General features: G+C 37.7%; 1 protein-coding gene across 1 annotated transcript in view; it reads left to right on the top strand.

The window, feature by feature from the left end:
• tln2a (talin 2a) overlaps positions 1-27211 on the top strand; it is a 214539-nt gene that overhangs the window by 162558 nt on the left and 24770 nt on the right. The window contains exons 30-45 of the mRNA XM_072913376.1: positions 732-851; positions 935-1132; positions 3172-3311; positions 3423-3516; positions 8333-8422; positions 8494-8616; positions 8682-8825; positions 9041-9202; positions 10397-10537; positions 10891-11072; positions 12597-12729; positions 15162-15263; positions 15534-15704; positions 22978-23124; positions 26880-26981; positions 27056-27175. Coding sequence (XP_072769477.1) covers positions 732-851; positions 935-1132; positions 3172-3311; positions 3423-3516; positions 8333-8422; positions 8494-8616; positions 8682-8825; positions 9041-9202; positions 10397-10537; positions 10891-11072; positions 12597-12729; positions 15162-15263; positions 15534-15704; positions 22978-23124; positions 26880-26981; positions 27056-27175 — 2169 coding nt within the window. The remainder of the gene's footprint in view (positions 1-731; positions 852-934; positions 1133-3171; positions 3312-3422; positions 3517-8332; positions 8423-8493; positions 8617-8681; positions 8826-9040; positions 9203-10396; positions 10538-10890; positions 11073-12596; positions 12730-15161; positions 15264-15533; positions 15705-22977; positions 23125-26879; positions 26982-27055; positions 27176-27211) is intronic.

A 27211-nucleotide genomic window follows, 5' to 3' on the forward strand; every position in this document is an offset into this window, starting at 1 on the left:
TATTGCACAACACAGCAGCAACAGAACCAAGGTTGTATATAGTCGGAACAATGCACATGTTATTTATCTAATTGTACTATTTTGTTCTATTTTCTGGTGTTCTGTTTTGTGTTCTGTTCAGAGAAGGAGCTGCTTTTAATCTCATTGCACATGCATATAGTGACAAAAGACTATAAAAGGCATTCTATTAATACTGCTGATGTGGTTTGCCTAAAACAGTTGTGTTCGGATGGAGTAAATAACCATTATTACACATCAGCAAGATATAATTATTGTAATTGTTTAATTGTATGCATGTTCAGAAAAAACAAAAACATGGCTCCAGTGTGTGAATGTGAGTGTGAATGTTGTCTGTCTATCTGTTTTGGCCCCGCGATAGAATATGGACGGATGGATGGAGTTCATTGTAAAGCACAGGAAAAAGGTAGATAAAGCTGCCAGTGTTTGCCATCACATGCTGGTGTTTTTTTGAGACTTTGTAAGTTATTTACTTTTGTAGACCACACGACCGGGGCCTATAGAAGACTGTTGTTAAATAGAGGTGTTAATATGGCGAAAACTCAACCGATTGGGTTGAGTTTTTTCTTGCCCTGATGTGGGATCTGAGCCGGGGATGTCGTTGTGGCTTATGCAGCCCTTTGAGACATTTGTGATTAAGGGCTACATAAGTAAACTTTGATTGATTGATTGATGTTGTGATGGTCTACTCATGCCCATCCTTGCACCTACAGGTGGCTAAGGCCGTGTCTCATTCCTTGAACAACTGCGTCAACTGCCTGCCCGGCCAGAAGGACGTGGACATGGCTCTCAAGAGCATCGGCGAGGCCAGCAAGAAGCTTCTGATTGACAGCGTAAGCAGTACCAAGCATCCCTCGTCAAAAGCTTGTTTTTTTATCAAGACAGGGAGCAGCATGTGTATCTGTTGTGATCCCAGATCCCACCCGCCTCCAAGACGTTTCAGGAGGCGCAGAGCGAGCTCAATCAAACGGCGGCCGACTTGAACCAATCTGCCGGCGAGGTGGTCCACGCCTCTCGAGGCTCCAGCAGCCAGCTCGCTGTGGCATCTGGGAAATTCAGCGAAGATTTTGACGAGTTCCTGGACGCTGGTATCGAGATGGCTGGGCACACTCAGGTCAGTAGTACTTTCTGTAACACACCTTAAAGGGAACCAGCACGTTTTAAAGAAGTTAAGAAAATTACACGTCTTTCCTTTTCTGTGCTTTATAATTAGTTAAAAAAACAAAAAACCTGCTAGCAAGAGGCAGCTAACAATGCAGGTAATGGGGATACAATCTATTCCATCTATGAAGCGCTCTAATAACCTGCATGCGTGCGTGTACTTATATATATATATATATATATATATATATATATATATATATATATATATATATATGTATATATGTGTGTGTGTGTGTGTGTACAGCTCTGGTAATGGGTACATTCGCACCCACCTGCACAAATGTACTTCAAAATGTAACAATCAAAATAAATATGACTTTTTTTTTTTGTTTTACTAGGGCATGCATATATAATATGCATTAGTTTGACCACCAATCAATGATAATACAAAGGAGATGCTTGGAAATAGCATAAAAATGCCCCAAAAACTTGGAAAAACGCGATTCATAGCGTTACTTTTTGGTGTAACCATCATGAGCGTTCTGTTCAGGTATATTTCTTTTAGATTTTGATAAATCATCATAAATAGGTATTGATCAATCTTTAAGCTGTGTGTATTTCATTTCAGTTTGCTTTTGACATCTTATTTAGAGTTGTAGTTGAAACTTTTACAACCTTGTGTTGCGCTCATGATGGCGTAACCAAACTACCGGTAGATTATTTTGAATATTTATTCCCTTTTTTACATTTAGTATATTTAAATATACTGTGTTTTATGCTTTTTTCTTTTTGGAACATGTACTATACATATAATACAATAAAGTCCCATATATAATCATGTTTCTACCAAAACTTTATTTTTGCCTTTGAAAGTAACACTCCAATGTCCATTAGTGGAGCTGTACACACACATATATATATATATATATATATATATATATATATATATATATATATATATATATATATATATATATATATATATATACTGTATGTGTGTGTGTGTGTATATGTATGTATGTATATATATATATATATGTATTTATATGTATTTATATATATATATGTGTATGCGTATGTGTATGTATATATATATATATATATATATATATATATATATATATATATATATATGCATATATATATATATATATATATATATATATATATATATATATATATATATATATATGCATATATGTAAACAATTTTCAATAATTTTTCTTTTTGTTGCAAATAAAACATTTTACCTCATTAAAACACACATTTTAAAATCTTCCCAACTCTGCTTAGACCGGGATTTGATTCCAGTACCATAGTAGTGGGGGGCCATCGTGTCTGCAGTGGGAATTTTGTCCACATATTGTAATCAGTGATGAAGCGGAGAGGAATACGTTTACGGTAAAATTTCATATGAAGCATTCTGTCATTCATGAATTGCCTTTCACGTCGATGGTAATACACACTACCCCTTGGGCTAGTGGAGGTGCCCTGCACAGCTGGAGTTCCGCACGTGCGACAAATATTTAGCATTTTGTGAACACATTTATTTACTGATGCAAGAAACTGTTTCTGTCTTTTACTTTTAATGCAGACCTTGTGGGAATTTGAAGCGTATTTACAATGCAATGGACACACTGTCTTGTTTCACATTGCATATTGCAAGAACAAATGTATTATGTATTCTATATATTATGTACAGTATATGTAGCAAATGAATTAGATGAGGTAAGTACAATATTTTATTCCTGAAATATCAAAACCTAATTGGCCAGATACCACACTGTCGTGCCACTGCAGTTATTTAATGTAAACACAGTGCATCCATGACCTTGTTTTCAAATAAATGTGCTGACGTGCCAGATCCAAACCTGTTTTAATATATGAAAACATACTTTACCAACTTCCCTACATTGTAGTGTAACCAGTTTTAATGTATGCCTTCATTTACATGTGTTGTCCTATCCTTTAAAAATAAGCGTCAATGTTATGAATGAGATCCTCTGGAATACATATTCTTGTTTTATGTGGTTGCTCGTCATCCCTCAGAAGAAGGACGACCAGGTGCAGGTGATCAGCAACCTGAAGAACATCTCAATGGCCTCTAGCAAGCTGCTGCTGGCCGCTAAAAGTCTGTCGGTGGATCCGGCAGCCGCTAACGCAAAGAACCTGCTCGCAGCTGCGGCAAGGTATACCACAGCGGGCCAGATGCATTTTTAAACAATCTTTATGGAAACACTGGCAATGTTTTTAGTTTCCCGTGGAGTATGTAAGTGTTGCCGCTATTGTCTTCGTTTCAGATCTGTGACCGACAGTATTAACCAGCTGATCACGCTGTGCACTCAGCAGGCGCCTGGCCAGAAGGAGTGTGATAACGCCCTCCGAGAGCTCGAGGTAACTCAACCGTAATGCACTGTCATTAAACCAGAGTGATTGATTTTATGATAATTATCGTTTCATGAAGCAACGGGAGTGACTTGGAGTTGGCCCATCTCTGGTTTCTTGTTGGCAAAACTTCACTCTAGAGATGTCCGATAATATCGGCCTGCCGAATATTATCGGCCAATAAATGCGTTAAAATGTAAAATCTGAAATTATTGGTATCGTTTTTTTAATTATCGGTATCGTTTTTTTTTGTTTTTTTTGTTTTTTTTATTAAATCAACATAAAAAACACAAGATACACTTAAAATTAGTGCACCAACCCAAAAAACCTCCCTCCTCAATTTACACTCATTCACACTCATTCACACAAAAGGGTTGTTTCTTTCTGTTATTAATATTCTGGTTCCTACATTATATATCAATATATATCAATACAGTCTGCAAGGGATACAGTCCGTAAGCACACATGATTGTGCGTGCTGCTGGTCCACTAATAGTACTAACCTTTAACAGTTAATTTGACTCATTTTCATTAATTACTAGTTTCTATGTAACTGTTTTTATATTGTTTTACTTTCTTTTTTATTCAAGAAAATGTTTTTAATTTATTTATCTTATTTTATAAAAAAAATTTTAAAGTACCTTATCTTCACCATACCTGGTTGTCCAAATTAGGCCTAATAATGTGTTAATTCCACGATTGTATATATCAGTTGATATTGGTATCGATAAGAGTTGGATAATATCGGAATATCCGATATCGGCAAAAAGCCATTATCGGACATCCCTACTTCACTCTGTAAATGTTTGTTTTTATGTCAATGCAATATTTGTATAAAGCCTACCTTATACTGTAGAGAGTGGATAATGTAGGTCAGAGCAATGCTGATTCCATTTTTCATGGACTGTTTCGTAACCATATACCGTAAAAGCTTTAATTCTTTAATTAAAATGTCCACATGGACTTTTATTAACAAGTATATTGCACAACACAGCGGCAGCAGAACCAATGTTGTAATATCAGTAAGGCAGAAACCGTTAAGTCTGCATTAATATGACTCAATTAATTTAACTTTTTTGTAAAGCCCCTTATAACAGCTATAGCTGAACTTGAGTGCTGCACAACAATGCAAAAAAACTAAATAAGAGCACATAATAAATAATAAAACAATAGAAAATGTACTTAAAATGATAAACGGGTCATTGTAATCTTAAGTACCAAATGCAGCCCGGAATAAAGTTAGTTTTAAATTTTGTCTTAATGGACTCATATTATGATTTTTTTAAACTACATGTAAAACACTTCCTTGTGGTCCACATAACATGTAATGGTGGTTCTTTGGTCAAAATGTTGCATAGATTATGTTTTACAGACCATCTTCAAGCTGCTTTTCAGGATGCACAGTTCTGTGAGCGGTCTTATTTACGTGGCTCCACCTCATTAGCGTCTTCTCCCCGTCATCTTTATTGTAGTTTTTAGCGCTTACGTATAGAGCAGTGGTTCTTAACCTGGGTTCGATTGAACCCTAGGGGTTCGGTGAGTCGTGCTCAGGGGTTCGGCGGAGGTCAAGACACACCCGACTCATCGTGTAAATAAAAACTTCTCCCTATCGGCGTATTACGGATACGGCAACAGCAGAAGTCACACTGATTTGCAGGTGTGTAATTTGTTGTGAGTTTATGCACTGTGTTGGTTGTGTTCTTTGAAAAAGGTGATGTTCATGCACGGTTCATTTTGTGCACCAGTAAAAAAACATGGTAACACTTTAGTATGGGGAACATATTCACCATTAATTAGTTGCTAATTAACATGCAAATTAGTAACATATTGGTTCTTAACTAGTCATTATTAAGTACTTATTAATGCCTTATTCGGCATGGCCTTATTATAACCCTAACCCTGGCCCTAACCCTCTAACCCTAACCCTAGCCAAAAAACTCTAAATTAAGTCTTTGTTACTTACAATATGTTCCCCATACTAAAGTGTTACCAAAATCATATAACTTTGTCTTGAATTTGAAAAAAAACTACATTTTATTTTTCACTAAAGAAGGGTTCAGGGAATGCGCATATGAAACTGGTGGGGTTCGGTACCTCCAACAAGGTTAAGAACCACTGGTATAGAGTCTACTGACAGATTACGTCCGAAATATACGCTACTTTGTATTACAAATGGCAACGATGGAGCATGCATGTGCGAGCTAGTGTGCTCAGAAGAAGAGGACAGACAAAAAGAAGGCGCTTATTCACTACAGCGTCGGACTAGAATGGTGGACCCGCGCAAAGCACTTTTGTTGAATCTTTACCATGTATGGATAATCTTCTGACGTCACCGGTGGTAAAAATGTCACCAATGGGGCAAATTCCAAACGGCTCTTTTCCCCGAAGTATGAAGGAATGCAATACTGTTTTATAAATATTTCCGATTTTGGGACTTATTCAGATCCCAAATATACAACCGCAGGTACCAATAGGTAAGAAAAGTTGGTTTTGCTTATTAGGCCCCCTTTAAATCAATATAATGATGGTCCGTAGTTTGGCTGGTAACGTACAGTATTCCAAAACCCGGCACCAGTTCAGTTAAAGACCAATCGCACCAATGTTTATATCTGAACCGAGGAACCTCCAGCTGCTGTTGATTGGCAGACTGTAGAGTTCCACTTTGGGGATTGATGTTTAAGAGTTCACAAAAATAACATGGAGCTGTACTGTCTTAAAAACAAACATTAAAAGTTTAACAGTTATAATCAATCAATCAATCAATCTTTATTTATATAGCCCTAAATCACAAGTGTCTCAAAGGGCTGCACAAGCCACAACGACATCCTCGGTACAAAGCCCACATACGGGCTTTGTAAAAGACTCGATAGTGCAGAACTGGGGTGATGTGGCTCTGTTGTCAAGTGTTTGTCAAGGGTCATGCATAGATGGCTATTTCTAGGTCTCACTTGCTAACATAGGGCTGTAATTTAGCCAGAAGGCTGGGCTGCAAAAAAAATTACTCAAACAACAGAGTCAATTTGTATGGCAAAATTCAGATTGTTGTCAAGGTTAAGGCACAGATTATTTACTACTGGTTTGCAGTAGGAAGCAAGAGAACCCAGATCAGGGACAGCATAAGAGAGAACATCAGTGCATTCTTTTTTGGACTCATTTAGATATAGGAAATTATGTGAAAGCCATGCTTTTATGGCTGTAATGTAGTTAAAAATAGAATACAGTGAGTTTGAAGTGTTTGGAAAAAATGGTAAATAAAGTTGCAGATTGTCGACAAGAAATGAAAGAAAATGTCGTGCTTGTCAATAACTGAACTCAGGGGCAACAAATATCAGTAAAATAGTACTCGTCCATCAGGAAAACAGGACTGGCCCAAGAATAGATCCTTGAGGCACACCATAGGACAGCGGTGCAATGTCCTGTCTGTCAAGTGAATTGATAACGTGGACCCCGACTTAAACAAGTTGAAAAACTTATTCGGGTGTTACCATTTAGTGGTCAATTGTACAGAATATGTACTGCACTGTGTAAACTTTACTGTTTCATATAATGTATTCTCTTCCTTTGCCATCTACTAATAAAAGTTTCAATCAATCAATCAAAGTACAACTTAAACCATTGAAGAAGAGGATGTAGGACTCCATGGTATCAAATGCAGCAGTGAGGTCCAGCATTACAGACTTTTTGGAGTCAAGGGTCTAAAGAATATCAGTCTGGACTTTAAGCAGTGCAGACTCGGTGCTGTATCGTGATCGAAAACCAGACAGAATCTTTTCTAGGAAAGACACGTTTATTTGTATAGCACTTTTTCCACACAAGGTACTTCAAAGTACTTTACATAAAAATAAAAAGCAACAAGACACAAATAAAAAAAATATAAAAACAATATTCTACAGTAAATTAAAAAAGGTAACAGAGTTAGAGTGTAGTGAAAGGGAGAGAGGGAAAGAGAAAACAAAAATGTAAATCTAGAATCAAGAATAGTAAGCAATAAAATAAAAATAAAATGGGAAAAGAAAAGTGGTAACAATGAAAAAAGCACATTGTTACCAGCATTGTATAGTTCAAAAGTTAAAGCAGTATAATAAACCAAGTAGGTATTTAATTTAAGGGTATGCTGCAGTAAACAGTGTTTTTAGCCCTGATTTAAAGGAGCTGACAGTTTGAGCAGACCACAGATCAGTAGGGAGTTTGACATCCATTGCATTCGGTCTCCCCTAGAGGTGGAGGGGTGTACTCACATATGCGGCCCTCTCCAAGGTTTCTCATAATCATTCACATCGACGTCCCACTGGGGTGAGTTTTTCCTTGCCCTTATGTGGGCTCTGTACCGAGGATGTCGTTGTGGCTTGTGCAGCCCTTTGAGACACTTGTGATTTAGGGCTATATAAATAAACATTGATTGATTGATTGATTGTTCCACAGTTGAGGAGCATAATACCGGTAACTGAATGCTGCCTCACCTGGTTTGGTTCTTGTTCTTGAGACACATTCTAAAATAGTAATGGTTTCTAAAAATAACTGCAACTGAAAAAAAAAAAAAAAAATGTAGATTAAAAATGATAGGTTAGAAACAGGTCGAAAATTAAATAACACTTTTGGCTCAAGGTTGGATTTTTAATAAGTATAATAATAGCATCGATTCATTTGTTCTATTAAACACCAGAACACCAAGTGTAACACGCAGGAGTTTCACACCGACAGCTGTGTAGTACAACCAGCATTTTAAAGCGCACACAGAGCTAGATAAAGCTTTTGAGATGCTCCTGCCATCAGTGGACTATCTTTTGAGACATTACACGGCTAACGCCTGACTAACTTCTTCCAGGCGGTCCGAGGAATGCTGGACAACCCCAATGAACCCGTCAATGACCTTTCCTACTTCGACTGCATCGAGAGTGTCATGGAAAATTCCAAGGTAGGCCTTCCGGGTGCAACATCCCTTAGCTATCCGTTTTTCCACTCCTTCATTCACGGTGGTCTTTCTAGGTCTTGGGAGAGTCCATGGCGGGGATTTCCCAGAACTGCAAGACGGGAGACGTTACTTCATTTGGAGACTGCGTAGGATCGGCTTCCAAGGCGCTTTGTGGGCTCACAGAGGCTGCAGGACAGGTACAATAGAAATGGCAGATTTTTTTTTTTTCATGGACAATTCTGATTATTTGTTTCTGCCTCAGGCCTCCTACCTGGTGGGCGTGTCAGATCCCAACAGTCAGGCGGGTCACCAGGGTTTGGTGGACCCTATCCAGTTTGCTAAAGCCAACCAAGCTATCCAAATGGCCTGTCAGAATCTAGTTGACCCACAGAGTAGTCCCTCTCAGGTACATACACCAACAAATATGTTTCAGTGTTGATTTGTTGTGTCCCAGATTGCATTTTGACCTATAAAATGGGAGCCAAACGGGTGTAAATGGTCCCTCTGGCTAATAAAAGCCATGTTGTAATCAGGACTACAGTGATGATAGTGCCGCAGTAACATTTGATAGACCTCAGGGGCCACGTTACATTCCTTTGTTTCCCGCCTCTAAAACCGCAGGTCCTTTCCGCGGCCACCATCGTTGCAAAGCACACGTCGTCGCTGTGCAACGCCTGCCGCCTGGCTTCCTCGAAAACCACCAACCCCGTTGCCAAGCGACACTTTGTCCAGTCTGCTAAGGAGGTGGCCAACAGCACCGCCAACCTGGTCAAAACCATTAAGGTGGGTCAAGCCGCTCCAGACGAAAGCCTGATCCAGTCCTAGGATCAGGCTAACCAAATGTTATTTAGAATGCTCAATCATACATTTATTTCTTTTTTGTGAGGAAGTATGCCCTTGGGTTGAATTATTTTGCAGGAGAATGGTAGCTCAAGGGTCTCCAACCTTTTTTCACCACAAAAAAATTGAAGGATGTTGGGGCCAATAATATTCTTGTTATGACTCCACATGACAGTTTATTTTCTAGTGTTTGGTATCATTTCCTGTCCTGGTGCTCTTGTTTTGGTAGTAACTCCTGTTCGGTCTCTTGTGTTTTACAGCACTTTGTCTTCTTTGTCCTACCAGCACACCTGTTCATTGTTAATTAGTTATATCTATTTCCACCTTGTTAACTCATTCAATGCGGTTTCTTTATTTTCTGTATGCAAAAGTGTTATGTTGCTTTCTGACTTCCTACTAGACCTGTGTTAAGTTTCATCTGCCTGGTATCTAAAGGGACGCCCTGCTTGCACTTCGCCTACCTTCTCTACGTCCTGGGATTACGTCAACAGCCGCTATGCGCTATTGTCACAATTCTATACCTTTTGCTCCTTAAACATGCTAAAAACAATCTAATGTGCTTAACAAATTTTTTGGACCGCCTTTATAAACAAGAGAAAAATAGTTATTTATTTGCTAAAAAATAAATAGTCCCATTTATCATGTATAGTAACTAAGTCACTCACATTTTTCCATGGCTCCCTTTGATCATAGCTTGCAAACACATTTTTAAGTGCATTTAAATTTTATTCTAACAAGGAATGGGTATTTCTTTTTTCTTTTTTGCTAAAGATACCGTCAATTATATTTTAGCATTAAATAAATATACCATTTCAGTCAAAAAGCTTAGACAAACGATGATTTCGGTAATTTATTGCTACACGAATGAACATTATTTCTAATGTTCTAATATGGAACGCCTGTCATTTTATAATTAAAATGTGCCATGGACCGATAAAAAATGAACTGCATGCCGCACATTGGACACACCTGTGACAGATGAACATAGCTGCGTTCGTATCATTACCACATGATAGTTTATTCGTTTCTCCAAGACAAACCGCAGCAGTCATGATTTTTATGTATTGCACATATTACTATTCTCTAAAGTTAGAACTTTTTCCTGGAAATTACCATGGCCCTTTTTTTCTTCTGTAGGCTCTGGATGGAGACTTCTCGAATGAAAACAGGAACAGGTGTCGAGTGGCCACAGCTCCACTCATCGAAGCGGTGGAAAACCTGACAACATTCGCATCCAACCCCGAGTTTGCCAGCCTCCCCGCTCAAATCAGCCACGAGGTCATTCTGTGCGATTACAGTAGGAAGGAGATTTTTGTGGCCACATTTGTCACGGTTTACCTGACACATGAAACGTGACGAATTGAGGGATGCACTGTCCACTTTTGCTGCCAGACGGTGTTGAATATCTTAAAATTAGTTTTGTGGCAATTGCAACTTTGACCACACTGTCTGTTGCTATGTAGAGTGCCGCATTCCATCATTTTCAGCAGACTACATTGCAAAATGAAGATGCCCCACCTTCCTTCATCAAGGAATGGGGCCATATGAATCCCTTCCCTACTGTATGGCATTTTGGAAGCCACGCCAGCTGCAAAAAGTTGCTAAAGTTCCGCTTGTTTACCTGTTTGCAGGGCTCGGCAGCTCAGGAGCCGATCCTCCAGTCGGCTTATTCCATGCTCGACAGCTCCACCTACCTTCTCAAGACAGCACGCTCACTGGTTATCAACCCTAAAGACCCGCCCACCTGGTCTGTGTTAGCTGGTCACTCCCGCACTGTCTCCGACTCCATCAAGAGTCTCATCACTGCCATACGGTTAGTGGTTGTAAAACAACACAAACTTATGGTCCCCCTCTGCTAAACACTATGTTGGAGTACATCATTTTTACTGTAATTTGATTAAGGTGTATCATTCATTACTCCAATATGCGCTTACGACCGCTATTCTCAGAAGTGTGGAATATTAGTTTTACATTTAAGGATGTATTTCTCCATAAAGAGTTAGTATATTTAATTTCCACTTGCAAAGCTTTTATATTGACTGAATAACGCTACAGTATTCCTAATACATCTTAAGGCAGTGCTGCTGTCCATAGTAATTGTACCATTAATCTTATTGAACCTTATTATACTTCTTTAAGCATTTTACATATTGTTATTAATTACTTTTTAAATATATACTGTATATTGAACTGATTAGTACTTTACCAATTAGATATGCACAGTAAGAGTGACTTCCAGGGGCAGACTGGAACAAAAATGTGGCCTTTTTATTTTTTGGTCCAGACTGGCCCACTGCAAAAATTAATAGGAATAAAAAAGTTACAAATAAAGCCAATAACTATGTGACTGTGGGCGTCCAAAAACATTAATAAAGCTCATACCACTAACAAAAAAACTGTGTGAAATTTTCCTTTAGATCATTCTATTAATAGTGACAAAGCAGAAAAGGGCTAGGATTACATATTCTGTAAACTTTGACATAAAATGCCCTATCATTTATTATTTGACATTTTACAAGCTATTTTGGGTTATAAAGCATGTGTCCATTGATCGACGTACAATCAAAACTCCCGATGGCTAGTCCACATCTGGTGACACCCTGCTTGTCAAATACTGTGGCTGTATTGCCAACTTTTTTTATTGCTTTTCGTGTAGCTTCAGTAATATGGTAGGTTGTGAGTTCAAACCCCGGCCGAGTCATACCAAAGACTATGAAAATGGGACCCATTACCTCCTTGCTTGGCACTCAGCATCAATGGTTTGAATTGGGGGTTAAATCACCAAAAATGATTCCCGGGCGCAGCACCGCTGCTGCCCACTGCTCCCCTCACCTCCCAGGGGGTGAACAAGGTGATGGGTCAAATGCAGAGGACAAATTTCGCCACACCTAGTGTGTGTGTGACAATCATTGGTACTTTAACTTAACTGATCTCCATGATATGATCTCCTGCAAATTTAGCAGGATTCATACTTTTTGGAACTAACTGGAACATTTCAGATAGTGAGCCATGTAGTCAGATTACATCTGTTTCTTACATCATTAATAGCTATATAAAACAACTCATAAACCATTAATATAATGTTATGTACGTAACAGGAAGTGGCACCAATGTATTCATATATTTTTTCAAATTATTATTAAAAATGTATTTATTATAAATTGATACAAACTCTGTTTGGATATTACCCTGTTATCCCAAAGTTAGATTTATGGTTCTTTTTCTTCCTGCCTTCTTGTCCCTTGTTAGTCTCCTACCTCTCCTTGTCCAACTCTTCACCGCCTCTTCATCATCCCCATCCATTTATACTGCTCTCTTTTTGCTATTACGTTCTTAGGGACAAGGCACCAGGCCAGCGGGAGTGCGACTCGTCCATTGATAATGTCAACAAATGTATCCGGGACATTGAGCAGGCCTCTTTGGCTGCGGTCAGCCAGAACTTACCCAGCAGGGACGACATCTCACTGGAGGTAAGCAGCTCAAACATCTGTCTTTGTTTTGCTGCATTGTCTTCATGCTAATAGGAATGTCATATACTCTCCAACTACAGCTTTGCAGTTGGATAACAGCACAGAATAACTGCTACCTTATTTTGATGTGCAATATGTTTGTCTTCTATAGCTATATTTGGGGAATTATTGGTGGACCAGCCAGGTCCAAATTTTGTCATGCAATGTTGGTTTCATGACATTATGCTTCGATTCCTATTCAAGAAGAACAATGGAATTTTTCAAGTCGAACTAAATCCAATGCTAATCAACCTCTGATTTGTTTAGAAATAATATAAATTAAAACAGTCCGTTCCAGGGTCAAGCTGTCGCCATATGAGTAACATTTTAAAGAGTAAAGATAGGTACAGTAAATCACTGTGTATTAAAATGTACGAACAAAATGATCAGTCTTATTAATTTACCGTACTTTCCGGGCTACAGAGCGCACTGGTATTTAAGCCTCACCCACCAAATTTTAGAAGAAATAAATAGTTTTAAATACAGTATATTAGCCGCGCTGCACCATAAGCCACCAGTACGAAAGATTTTGTGAATGTTTATTTACATACCTTAATTGTTTCCAAACAGTGCCTGTAACTCGGCAGTAAAACGGCTAATCAAACAAAACAGAAGTCATCGTCCTGGACCCACGAGCTGTGGTAGCGAGCTCTCTAATCAGCTAAACAGATTCAATAACTCAACAATTTACGAAACTAAAACAATACAAAGAAATGCCATTGTAAGTTAATGATACTAACAAAGACACCGATAAACATGTAAGCATATTAGCTAGTGCTAACAATGCTAGCTTGATTACATTACAATAGCACGTACAAATATGCATGAAAACACTCCTACAGACATCACACATGGGATGGTTTAGTAAGTATGAATTGTTTTAGTTATATTGCAAAACTTACAAACGTTGCTTGGAGTGATGGATAAGGAATCCCTTCTATCAGAAACACTTTAAACAAACAGTAGACGAAACGGGATGTACTTCGGTTCAAGGCACGAAACAGGAAGTACATTTTTCAACCCGCCACACTTGCAGTGAGCGAAATCGTCCCCATAGCACAAACAATGATGCACCTTTTCAGTGTCTCTGTCGGTGTTGAAAACTATTTGTTGAACACAAAACATTATGGCCATTGGCAAAGAAAAATACATAAATTCGACACACCGTTTTATAAGCCGCGGGGTTGAAAGCATGGGGGGAAAAGTAACTGCTTATAGTCTGAAAAATACAGTAAATGTTAAAGCATAATACCCAAGTGATTAATTTTTGTGTGTATTTTTCCCAAGGGCCTTATAAGGAAAAAAATGCAGACAGAATGCTTTACATTTTCACCTTTTTGTTTATTGACCATAAAAAACAGTCCAATCAAGGTCAATATATGATAAGCAGTTTAATATAGTTAAAAAGAATACATGCTACATGTGAACGTTCAGGGTTTCCCCCAGTTTGCCAACGTTACTGTGGCGGTGGTGGCTTGGAATTAACAAACATGTTATTAAATTTTATTTTACACAAATAACACACACTCTGTGATGGTAAAATAAATGTAAAAATAAAAAAAAATGAATTTAAAACTATACAGAAAAACAGAATGTTATTGTTTTTTATATTGTTATTGTTATTTTAAATGTATTGTTGTTGCTGCTATTATTATTTGACTTGTTGTGATTTATTTGTTACTTATTTATATCCAAGTGTTTCTTAAATTATATTTAAAGGGAAGTTTTGGTGGTATAATAAATACTAGTGTTTTCAAATTAATGAATAATCATGTAATTAATCGTGATCACAATGTCAATCAAATATAATCGTGATTATTATTTTTGCCATAATCGTCCAGCCCTAATACGCTGGGTAAGGAAAAAATGCGGGCCAGACTTTGGACACCCCTGTGTTACGCAATATAATCATTGGGTTAGTTTTCCTGGCATGTGAGTCTCTGTCAGTCGAATACTTTAAAGCCAAACCTGTTACAAAACCACTTCTGACACAGTTGACATGTATTTTGTTGAATGGTGAAATATTCCATTGCACCTGAAGGCGTACGAGGTGTATCAGTAAAGTTCCAGGACTGTTTCCCAAGCTCAAGGAGAAGATGTGGACGCTATTGTGACGACGGTTGCAGAGGTTACTGGAAGAATCCATCCAAGGCGGGGGCAGAGGAGGCTGGCCAAGGGCGCTACATAGTACATGTACTCCAGGGGGATTACTTCAAAGGAGAAAGCTTGTAGTTTGGATTTGAAATATATCTTAAGTTACACCAGTGCTGGAAATATTCCCACACACCTCGTATATATCTCCTAATTTGTTTCTCAGAGCAGCACTCTTTCGTAGGTTCTCTTTCCTAAAAAGCCACACAGGAGCAAATTTACTGTCATTTCCTTTTTTTCAGGCCCTGCAAGAACAGCTGACATCCTCCGTGCAGGAAATTGGCTACTTAGTCGACCCTGTTTCCACCGCTGCCAGGGGCGAAGCTTCCCAACTAGGACACAAGGTATTTCGGGGCCAAGACGCTTTTCACTTTACTTTATATTTAAGTAGCAGTCGTGCATTTTTACAGGAGGTTTTGCTGAAATGTACTTGATTGCTGAAATATTTGTTTACATACTTAGGCCGATGCATATCATAGCTTGGGCGCTCAAGTGTTTCAACGTCCATTTGTCGCAGCAAGAACCCTACTGATTTTGACTAATATCCAGTTGTGAGTCAAAGGACATGCCAACCACTGATCATCCTCGCTTATGCGGCGGTCTGCCACCCTCAGGTGACCCAGCTGGCCCGCTACTTTGAACCGCTAATCAGGGCCGCGGTGGGCGTGGCGTCCAAGCTGAAGGACCACCAGCAGCAGATGACCTTCCTGGATCAGACTAAGACCTTGGCCGAGTCCGCCCTGCAGATGCTGTATGCTGCCAAGGAGGGAGGAGGAAACCCAAAGGTGTGATGTCTTGCTCTTACCCTGCCTGGCATGTTTTTTTCTTATCATTTCAAAGACACGTTTCATTTGAGCCGACGTTATTATTGCAACATGATTGTTTTGTCGCACAACATAGGATATTGTGCAGTATTGCATTGAGTTTGAGTTTATTGATACATTACAGTTTCTCTATTCAACATGTTGGAAAAGGAGAAGGAAGAAGCAGAGGTTATTTACCCTTTTCCCTTTACCTAGCAGTTGCTAACACTTTTGTTCACTTCCTGTTCTCAATGTATTCACAATATACCATGTGTAATAACATTAAAACAAAAAATAATAATAATAATTAGTGAAGTAAGTTATATTTCATATGGTCAATAAATAAGATTATCTCGAAAATGAATGGATGGACGGAATAAATTCAGAATGTTTATCGTTATACTTATTCTTTGTACTTTGTAAACATTTTAAGTTTGAAGAGCTTCTTGAATTGGATCATATTAGTTCATTGCTTGATTTTTTTGCTTAATCCATTCCATAATTTAATTCCACATACAGATATACTGAAGGTCTTAAGTCAGGTCTGGGCAGTTATTTTGACTCACAAGCCAAATTTAGAGAAAAAAATGTTTCTGGGGGCCGGTATATCTATTTTTAGGAACACTAATACAAAACCTCACAATAATGTCTGAATGCTAAAAACGTTATGACAGACCGCCTTAAAAAATGGAATGAAATTTTAAATTTTTTTACTGAATGAGACCCAGAATGTACATGAAAATAAAGAATGTGGGATTTACGATATTAACTATGAACGATAAAACACTGAATATTGACAACGTATGAACGTTACACCCCCTCTCAATCGACATATTTTACAATCAAGCGAAACGCAGCCAAAATGCAACAAACTCAGCAAAATATGAACGTGAAGGGTAAAAAAAAAACCCACCTACAATCTGATATATCACTGAGCTTTAGAACTTTGTTGTAAAAATCTCCTTCCGCGTCTGTCCCTGACACCCACATTTCATTCAGGCTGGCTGCTATGGAAACACTCTGTGGAAACACTCCCAACCCACACTGCTTGGTGCCTCGTCTGAGCTGCTGTGACTTAGATGACCATAGTAACTAGTACATCATGCAAAAGCGCAGATTCCAACCATTGAAGTACTTTGTATAGTTCAAGACTTACGGTAATTTGAAAACGTCACTGCACATCATAATGGCAGCTACAGTTTTGATCTTAAAAGATCTAAAACAATTATTTGGGAATGTCCGGCGGGCCAGATTGAAAAGCATGCGACCTCCGGGCCTTAATTTGCCCAGGTCTGTCTTAAGTGTTGTACGAGCATACAAATGTTTCAAATTATATTTTTCTCTAAGATTATATTCCTCCTCTTTTGTTGGGCAGAATTGTTGTACGTTCTTGGGTAGCAGGTTATAGTTTGCTTTGTGCATAATTTTAGCTGTTTGCCAATTCACTATGTCGTGGAATTTCAGTATTTTCGATTCAATAAATAGTTTGTATGTTCTCTATATCCAACATTATGTATAATTCTAACTGATCTTTTTTGTAACATGGTTAATGAATGAAGCACACATTTGTAGTTCTTTCCCCATATTTTTGCACAATAACTCCGATATGGTAACACTAGCGAGCAGTAGAGAATATGAAGTGATTTTTGGTCTAGAACATATTTAGCTTTATTCATTATTGACGTGCTTCTTGACACCTTGTGTTGTATATTTTTGTACATGAAATGTCCAGTTCTTCAATCATTATACCTAGAAATTTGGTTTCATTTACTCTTTCAATTTCTATTCTGTCTATCTGTATTTTTGTTTGTTTGACTTTCCCTTCTACTGTTACCAAATAGCATTATTTTAGTTTTACTGAGATTCAAAGATTGTTTGTTTTTGTCAAACCATCTTTTTAATTTGTTCATGTCTTCTGTTTTTTATTTGTATTATCTTCTGTGTGTTCTCTCCTGAACAAAACACTGTTGTATCGTCCGCGAATAATACTAACTTTAAATCTTTTGTAACTTTACAAATGTCATTTATATAAAGATTGAACCAGTTTGGTCCTAGGATTGATCCCTGGGGTACACCAGAGGATATGTTTAGAGTTGTAGATGTATGTTCGCTTAGCTTCATGTATTGTTTCACGCATTAATCAAATACTATATGACTTTATTGTTTTTCCCTCAAAGTTTGAGAAAGACTAGTTGTCTTCTACTCAGAGTCCAGAGATTTACTCATGCAAACCAGCAGGGTCCTCATGTAACATTAGTTGTGTTGATTTCCTACTAAAAATAGATGTACAGTACGTAAAAAAAGTACAAATTCAGATTAATTAAAGCCAAGCACGTTTATTTTTTACGTCACAATCAACTTGAAATTGGTCCCAGATGTCGGCGTGGCGGCAATTGTTCATATGTCTTTGCTGAGCACGTCAATCAGTCCGAGGAGTAAAAGTTGGCCCTTTTTTTACTGTTACCCAGCATCACCTCTGTGTGTCGCTTAAGTATCTACAGCTTGTAGAAATCTGCTTACGGCAGCTCGGGAGTTGCCGTCAAGCAAGGCACACGAGTTGCCGTCAAGCAAGGCACATTTCAACGTCAACATCAGTCTTGAAACATCTCAACTTTGCCATGAAAAAGGACGTAGGTCAGGTTTTTGTGTATACACAAGCTTGTTACATGAGGCCCCAGATGATGACTTCAAGTCACCAACCAGTGGGACACTAAAAAAACGTGTCTTGAATGTTAGCAGGTTAAAAACAAGACAAAAAGTTTTAACTATGAGGTAGTAACGATGAATTAAGCAATTACTCATCACACAACTGTCCAGCAGCTGTACAGTAAAAATGTTCATTGTAAATTCACAGCAAACAACTTGCTAATAATTGCATTACTCACAATAACATTTACAGTGAAATATCTTTAACGCAATTTACTGTAAGTGCTAAGCTGTAATGTTGCAGTTAATTACATAACGTTAGGGCTAAATGCTGTAACGTCAGTTATAATTTTATAGATATTACTCTCTCGGTTTAAAGACATACCGCAAGGCAAATGAGTTTGAATTTACAGTAGTTTTTTGTGATATTAGGACCATTATTTCAGTATATTACTGTTCAATAACAGTTAGTTGCTGTAAAATATAGGGATTTCATAACTTTTACAGTTATTTGTTGTAATGCTATAATACATTTTGATTACAGTATTTTAGGGTGGAAAATAGTGTTATATGCTTTGAAATCTTGGTGATATGATATCCTTTTTTCTTCTTTTTACAATACACCAGTTGTTTTACAGGTGTTGAATAGATAATTTTAAAACAGATATATTTAATTTTGTTTCTTAAAACAGTTCATATTTATCTTTAACTTTGCTTGAAAATAGAAATTGTTGTGTTACAGTATAGATACTGAAGGTTGTTTTATATTTAGTTTGATGCTGTACACCGTTAGTATTATTCCTGTTATGTGTCACTGCATCCTACTATTGATTGATGAAATATAAATAGAACTTCTGTAAAATGTGAACTTGTGCAGTGTCAAGATTGAATAAAATTCACGAGTAAGGAGCAGATTAGCGCTTGACGACTCTAACAGAATGAGTGAGCCTAAGAGTGAAACTTGACCTAATACATCATGTACAGTATTGACTAAAAAGTAATACTGGAGTTTATTTATTTTTCTGTTTACCCAAATACAGTAACTCAAAGCAGTGATAGTAACGCAATATGAAATGAAACAAAAAAAAATTATAATATTGTGGCAAAGTTAATCCATGTCAACAATTCAACTTCAAATGTGAAATTAATATGTGATATAAAGTCATTACATGCAAATTGAGAAATGATAAGCGTTTATTTGTTGTCATTTTGATGATAAGGACTTAAAGTTTTTGAAAACTCCACATTTTCTGAAATTTTTAATTTGAGGTTGTCATAAGCTGTAAGCCATAACTATCCAAATGGTATCAAAAGAAGGCTTGAAATATCTTAAGTTGCACGTTACAAGCCCATGTCATATATTCCTTTCACCTCGTAAATCTTAATTGCTGGAATAAACGAACCTTTGCACGATATTCACATTTTTTTAGTTTCACCTGTATTTACAAATCTATTTCCTTGAAGAAATGGTTGTTTTAAATGATGATGACAAGTACAGATACTGTATATATAGTCTTATGTTAACATGGAATTTTCCGTTATCGTTAGATGTCATGGGGGGATAGATGGATTTTTTTTTTTATTCCTTTGAAACTTACGGTTTTCTGGAATGCATCAGCAGTGCAGCTCTATGTTCCAGCTGCTTCTTTTGCCTCGCAGCAGTCATTCCAAAGTGCAGTTCAAGGGCCATTTGTAATTCACTGCTGTTTTTTTGTAGGCTCTCTGCACCTCAAAAAAATACAATAAACACAACAGCTAAAAAAAAATGACAGCAAAAAAATAATAAAAAACTCTTACGAGATAAGGGTCTTAATTAGAGTTGTCCCTCTCTGACAGTATCGCATTGTATTGGCTTCCATGTAAAATCCCTGAAAAAAGTAGTCCTGCAGCATGTTTACTTGTAAAAAGTTAGACAAAAACGTTCTAAAATTAGCAGACAAGGTTGTTTTTTTATTCGTATTTTAGTTAAATAATTTAGAAAAGGTAAATATAGGCTACAAGCTACTAGGAGCTAGCAGTTACACAACAGCTAAGCACACAATCGTGCACAAGCTAGACATATACAAGTGTCCTTAATTGAACAATATTGCTGTCTAAAACAGGACATTTGTCAATATAAACAAGTATCAAATATTTATGGTTGCAGATTATGTACACATACAAAGTTTCCAAGGCAAAAATGTATTAGAAAGTATCCAGTAACAAACGTGTCCGTATGATTCAACTGTCTGCATCATATGCTTAACTTAATTAATTATTTGGCCACTGGGTGTTGCCAAAAAATCTATTACCACTTTAGTTCAACCCAAAGACAGCCCAAGTCCATTCTAGATGATTAATAATGAATTGGTTTGTGTTTTTCTTTAGGGGTGTGGAAAAAAAAAAATAATTCAGATCTATCCTGTGCAGCCACTAGGGCAAATCATGTTGTTGATATAGATGCCCATATCTGCTGCACAGATTTACTTTAGAAAAGAAACTACGGATCGGACCCGCCAGTCCAAAATCCGGCCCGCGGGAAGTGAAGTCCCAAGTTAAAAAAAATAAAAATAAATAAATACCCCGCCTTCTGCCCGAATGTAGCTGAGATAGGCTCCAGCACCCCCCGCTACCCCGAACGGGACAAGCAATAGAAAAAAAAAAAAAAAGAAAAAAATAAAAAAAAGAAAATATATATATATATATATATATATATATATATATATATATATATATATATATATATATATATATATATATATATAATCATTTTATTTTATTTATTTATTTTAATCTATCCTTTCTATTCCATTTTCTACCGCTTGTTACTCTCTGTGTCTCCTAGCTGCTCAGGCAAATCATATTGTCTAAAAATGCATTTTCCCATCTATAACGTGACAACATCGCGCATATATATATATATATATATATATATATATATATATATATATATATATATATATATATATATATGTACAGTCCGGCCCCCGGCCAAAATGTTTTAACCCAATGCGGCCCCTGAGTCAAAAAGTTTGGGGCCCTATGTGTTGAATACTTCTTTTGTTGCCTTATTTGTATTTGACTTTATTAAATGTTTCGGTAGAATTGTATTAAACACAACCAGCTTTTTTTAAGTCATATAGAAATTGATCAAAGCTGTTTATTTATTTAATGGAGGAATGTAGTTAATCATAGAAATTGCATCCAATGTTGTTTAAAAAAAAGTATACATTTTGAATCAAGAATCGATTCTGAATAGTTTTATTACCCCCAAGAATTGAATCGTGTGGTGCCCAAAGATTCACAGCCCTATTTTTCATACCTACTATTGTTACCTGTTTAAGTAATTTCACTTATTCAAGTTTTTTCTAACATTCCACACCACAAAATAATAAAAGTATGTATGATTTGTACTATTATTGTATCGGATCAATATGGGTATGAGGAAATGCTCCAGGTTCCAATATTGGTATTGTATCGGAAATGAAAAAGTTGTATCGGGACACCACTAATTGTAACATTGTGGGGGGGAAACATATTTTAGATGCATAAAGTTGAAATTAGAGATGTCCGATAATATCAGCCTGCCGATATTATCGGCCGATAAATGCGTTAAAATGTAATATCAGAAATTATCGGTATCGGTTTTTTTTTAATTATCGGTATCGGTTTTTTATTTATTTTTTTTTATTTTTTATTTAATCAACATAAAAAACACAAGATACACTTACAATTACTGCACCAACCCAAAAAACCTTCCTCCCCCATTTACACTCATTCACACTCATTCACACAAAAGGGTTGTTTATTTCTGTTAATATTGTGGTTCCTACATTATATATCAATATATATCAATATAGTCTGCAAGGGATACAGTCCGTAAGCACACATGATTGTGCATGCTGCTGGTCCACTAATAGTACTAACCTTTAACAGTTAATTTTACTAATTTGCATTAATTACTAGTTTCTATGTAACTGTTTTTATATTGTTTTACTTTCTTTTTTATTCAAGAAATTGTTTTTAATTTATTTATCTTATTTTATTTTTATTTTTTTTAAAGTATCTTACCTTCACCATACCTGGTTGTCCAAATTAGGCATAATAATGTGTTAATTCCACGACTGTATATATCGGTTGATATCGGTATCGGTTTATATCTGTATCGGTAATTAAAGAGTTGGATAATATCGGAACATCGGATATCGGCAAAAAGCAATTATCGGACATCCCTAGTTGAAATATTAAAGGGAAACATTTTTTTAGAAAACCTGATAATAAAATGAAAAATATGAAATAAAATGAAAATTAGGTGGGGAGAGTGTATATTACAGGAATAAATTATATATATTTAAATAAAATCATGATATTATGAGAAATTAAAAAAGTGTACTGTGAGGAGAAAAGGTTAATTCAAATAATATGCTTTGGGCTGTTGCTCTTCTTTAAATACTGTATATATGACTTCATAGCATATCATATAACATGGTTTACATTATGTAAAATGATCATTTCAGTATGTAGCCCTCAGGGAAAGACTCCGCCCTACAGTATCTCACAGTTGCCTCTTGAGGAACAAAATGTAATGGTTAGCTTCAAAGGCTTCATCATGGCTCTTGTGCTCTGTTAGGCGTCCCACACGCACGACGCCATCGCCGAGGCATCCCAGCTCATGAAGGAGGCGGTGGATGACATCATGGTGACGCTGAACGAGGCCGCCAGTGAAGTAGGCATGGTGGGAGGGATGGTGGACGCTATCGCCGAGGCCATGGCCAAGGTGAGTCCATGTTTACCTTTTACGCACCAGTTTTAGTCACTATTTTACCAGTTTGGCACCGGACAGCTGCAGCTTTTACTTTTTAAATCATGCAAAGTTATTATAATGTGATCTGTGTGATGTGATAAGCAGGCTAAATTAGTGCATGTGATTTGTGCAATCACATGTTTTTTATAGGCAATGCTATTTTAAAGCTGTGATCACATCCTCACCAGTCCTTTAGCAGCCTTTAGCTGTGCAGGTGCAGCCTTTAGCTGCACCTGCACAAATGACGTGCGATTCAATGGGTATTCAAACAATCTGCTTTCACACTGATGAGAAAATGCTCAGTTTGGATTTATACCATGAGAGCGGCATACATTAGAGCAGTGATCCTCAAACTGTGATACGTACGCTGGCTCCATGTAGTGGTATGCCAAGGAATCACCTAATTAAATATTCTAACACAGTGTTACTGTTCAAAGTGTTTGTAATGTTACAGTGGCCAAAAATATTAGATATAATGTTGCTGTTTTAATAGAACCTCTGCCTTGTTTTTAATGATCATTTAGGCCTACTACGCTGCTGTATTTCAATGTTGGTCATTATGGTGGTACTTTGAGAGCCAAGTGTTTTCTGAGGTGGTGGTTCTGAGGTGAAGTTTGAGAACAACTGCATTAGAGCAGTGTTTTTCAACCACTGTGCCGCAGCACACTAGTATGCCGTGAGATACAGTCTGATGTGCCGTGGGAAATGATCTATTTCACCTATTTGGGTTAAAAATATTTTTTGCAAACCGGTATTTATAGTCTGCAAATAATGTGTTGTTGTTGAGTGTCGGTGCTGTTTAGAGCTCGGCAGAGTAACCGTGTAAATACTCTTCCATATCAGTAGGTGGCAGCATTGCTTTGTAGATGTCGGAAACAGCGGTAGGCAGCGTGCAGGTAAAAATGCTTAAACCAAAAATAAACAAAAAGCGAGTGCCCCTACGAAAAGGCATTGAAGCTTAGGGAAGGCTATGCAGAACGAAACTAAAACTGAACTGGCTACAAAGTAAACAAAAACAGAATGCTGGACAACAGCAAAGACTTACTGTGGAGCAAAAACGGCGTCCACAGGGTACATCCGAACATGACATGACAATCAACAATGTCCCCACAAAGAAGGATAAAAAACAACTGAAATATTCTTCATTGCTAAAAAAGTAGATGCGGGAAATATCGCTCAAAGGAAGACATGAAACTGCTACAGGAAAATACAAAAAAAAGAGAATAAGCCACCAAAATAGGAGCGCAAGACAAGAACTAAAACCCTACACACAGGAAAACAGCAAAAAAGTCAAAATAAGTCATGATGTGATGTGACAGGTGGTGACAGTACACCTTCTTTGAGACAAGAGCTATATTGATGCATGCTTGGTTATGGTTTAAAGTCTTATCTAACAATTGCGACAATTACTTTTTACTGTCAACTGAGTTTCGTTTTTTAATGATTTCTGCTGGTGGTGTGCCTCCGGATTTTTTCAACGCAAAAAACGCGCCTTGGCTCAAAAAAGGTTGAAAAACACTGCATTAGAGGGATGTTTTTTTGATACCTGCCTTGTAATAGGTCTCATTAATCTGCGTTTCATGAAGTGAAACACAGAGTGGAAGGATGCCAGCATTGTACCACTGTTCAAGAAAGGAGACAGAAGAGAGTGTGGGAATTATTGAGGCATCTCACTCTTAGCCATTGTCAGTAAAATATTCTCAAGAATGCTTCTGAATAGGTTGAATGAACAGATCTCACCAGAGGTACTTCCAGAAACTCAATGTGGCTTCAGACAAGGAAGGAGCACAATGGACATGATCTTTTGTCTGAAACAAGTGCAGGAAAAGTGTATTGAGCAGAACATGCCGCTCTATGTGGTCTTCATTGACTTCAGTAAAGCTTTCGACACGGTTTCAAGGCAAGGATTGTGGCAAGTTCTCAAGAAGTACGGATGTACAGACAAGTTTGTTGAGCTTATTGAGGCGCTTCATACGGACATGCAGGCAAATGTGGCACTGAGTGGATCTGTCTCAAAGGACTTCCCAGTCAGCAATGGAGTGAAGCAGGGCTGTGTTCTAGCACCAACCCTGTTCTCACTCTACCTATCAGCCATGCTCGAGGTTGCTTTCAAGGACACATCAAAGGGGGTCTACATCCGGACAAGAACAGATGCAGATATGTTCAAGGTTGCTCACCTTCGAGCAAAGAGCAAGACAACAATAAAGGTTGTGAGAGAATTGCTGTTTGCGGACAACAGTGCTATAGTTGCGCACAAGGTAGAAGACATACAAGATCTTGTGAACAAGTTCGCAGCAACAGCTAGTCAGTTCAGCCTCAAAATAAACATCAAGAAGACGAAATGCTTGTACCAGCCACCCAAGTATGAGCCCACATCCTCCCTACCAGGGGAGGTCTGTGTCATGGCAGACCCACTTTTGCTATGCCGGACATTCAAGTACCTCGGAAGCACAGTGACAGAAAATGCCAAGCTTGATGATGAGATCAGACTCAGGATGGGGAGAGCGAGTGCTGTGTTTGGGAAATTAAGGGAAAAACTCTGGAACAACAGGCATGTCTCTATTTGCGTCAAGTGCAAGGTGTACAGAGCAACTGTGCTAGCTACACTTTTGTACGGTGCTGAAACTTGGACCCTCTACAGGTTGCAAGTCAGAAAACTTCACGCCGACATGATGCGCCACCTTCGGACCATCATGGACATCTCCTGGAGAGACAAAATCCCGAACACAGAGGTCCTAAGTCGTGCTGGACTGCCATCGATGGATGACATCTTAACCCAAACGAACCTGAGATGGGTCGGGCATGTAGAGAGAATGAGTCACGAGCGGCTCCCTCGGCATCTGCTCTACTCACAGCTGGAGGAAGGGAAACGAAACCGAGGGCGGCCAAGGCTACGGTACGAGGACACCATTAAACGGAATTTGAGGGAACTGAAGTTCGACACTGCAACCTGGCTGGCAGCTGAAGGCAAAAGACCGGGCTGAGTGGAGGACTATGATCCGACCGAAATGAAACAGTCATTGTCGCACCCGACAGACTGCTATGATGAATCTGTGTTTCATGAAGTAATTGTGTGGGTCATTTATCATACTAATATAGTTGATTTTTGTTTAGGGAGTAACTTGATATGTGAAGAGTATTTACACATTTAATAATGATGTATTTTGTATTATGCTGCCATTTAACAACATATTGTGTAATAATGGTTTATTGATACATTTTCACCTTTGTAAGTAGTAACGTCACATTTTTAAAGGTGCTGCACCTTTTTTTTTTTTTTTATATATATATAAAATGTAACAATTTGCTGCATCGTGTAAAAGAACATCACCATCATCATGTATTCATTTTAAGAATCTAGAAGGATGTTTTATTGGTCAAACACAAATCTAATGTCAATTTATAGATTATATTGGAGAATGTTTTTGCAAGCTAGATTACAAAAGTTACACTAAATCATTACATAGTGCACTATTATAACAATGTATTATTTATTTGTATTTCTCCATGAATTAGGTTATTATTACTTTTTCTTATAATTATTATTAAAGTGAAGGCATTATTTACAAAACATTAGCGCATTTATCATGTTTAAATGCACATTAGTTGCACAATTTATTTTGATTTAGCACTAACTATAATAATATGACATAATTTTGGGAGGCATAGTATGGATTTTTTTTTTTTTTAGAGGCAAAGCAATATAAATTCCCATCTGTCCTGTGTAGCTGGATGAGGGAACGCCACCTGAACCTGAGGGCTCCTTCGTGGACTACCAGACCAGTATGGTGAAACACTCCAAAGCTATTGCAGTCACCGCCCAGGAAATGGTACAAATCGTCTACATTGCATCATTGGAAGACTTTTCCATAGTTAATGATAGTGCTTTGTTTTTGTGACTCAGATGACCAAATCGGTGACATGTCCAGACGAGCTGGGGAGTCTGGCCTCTCAGGTGACCGCAGACTTCAGCCAGCTGGCGGTGCAGGGGCGCATGGCCGCCCACACGGCCGAGCCAGAAGAGGTACGAGTCATGAACTACAACAAGTATGGCATGAAT

The sequence above is a fragment of the Nerophis lumbriciformis genome, linkage group LG06, assembly GCF_033978685.3.
Source record: "Nerophis lumbriciformis linkage group LG06, RoL_Nlum_v2.1, whole genome shotgun sequence".
Classification (NCBI taxonomy): Eukaryota; Metazoa; Chordata; class Actinopteri; order Syngnathiformes; family Syngnathidae; genus Nerophis; species Nerophis lumbriciformis.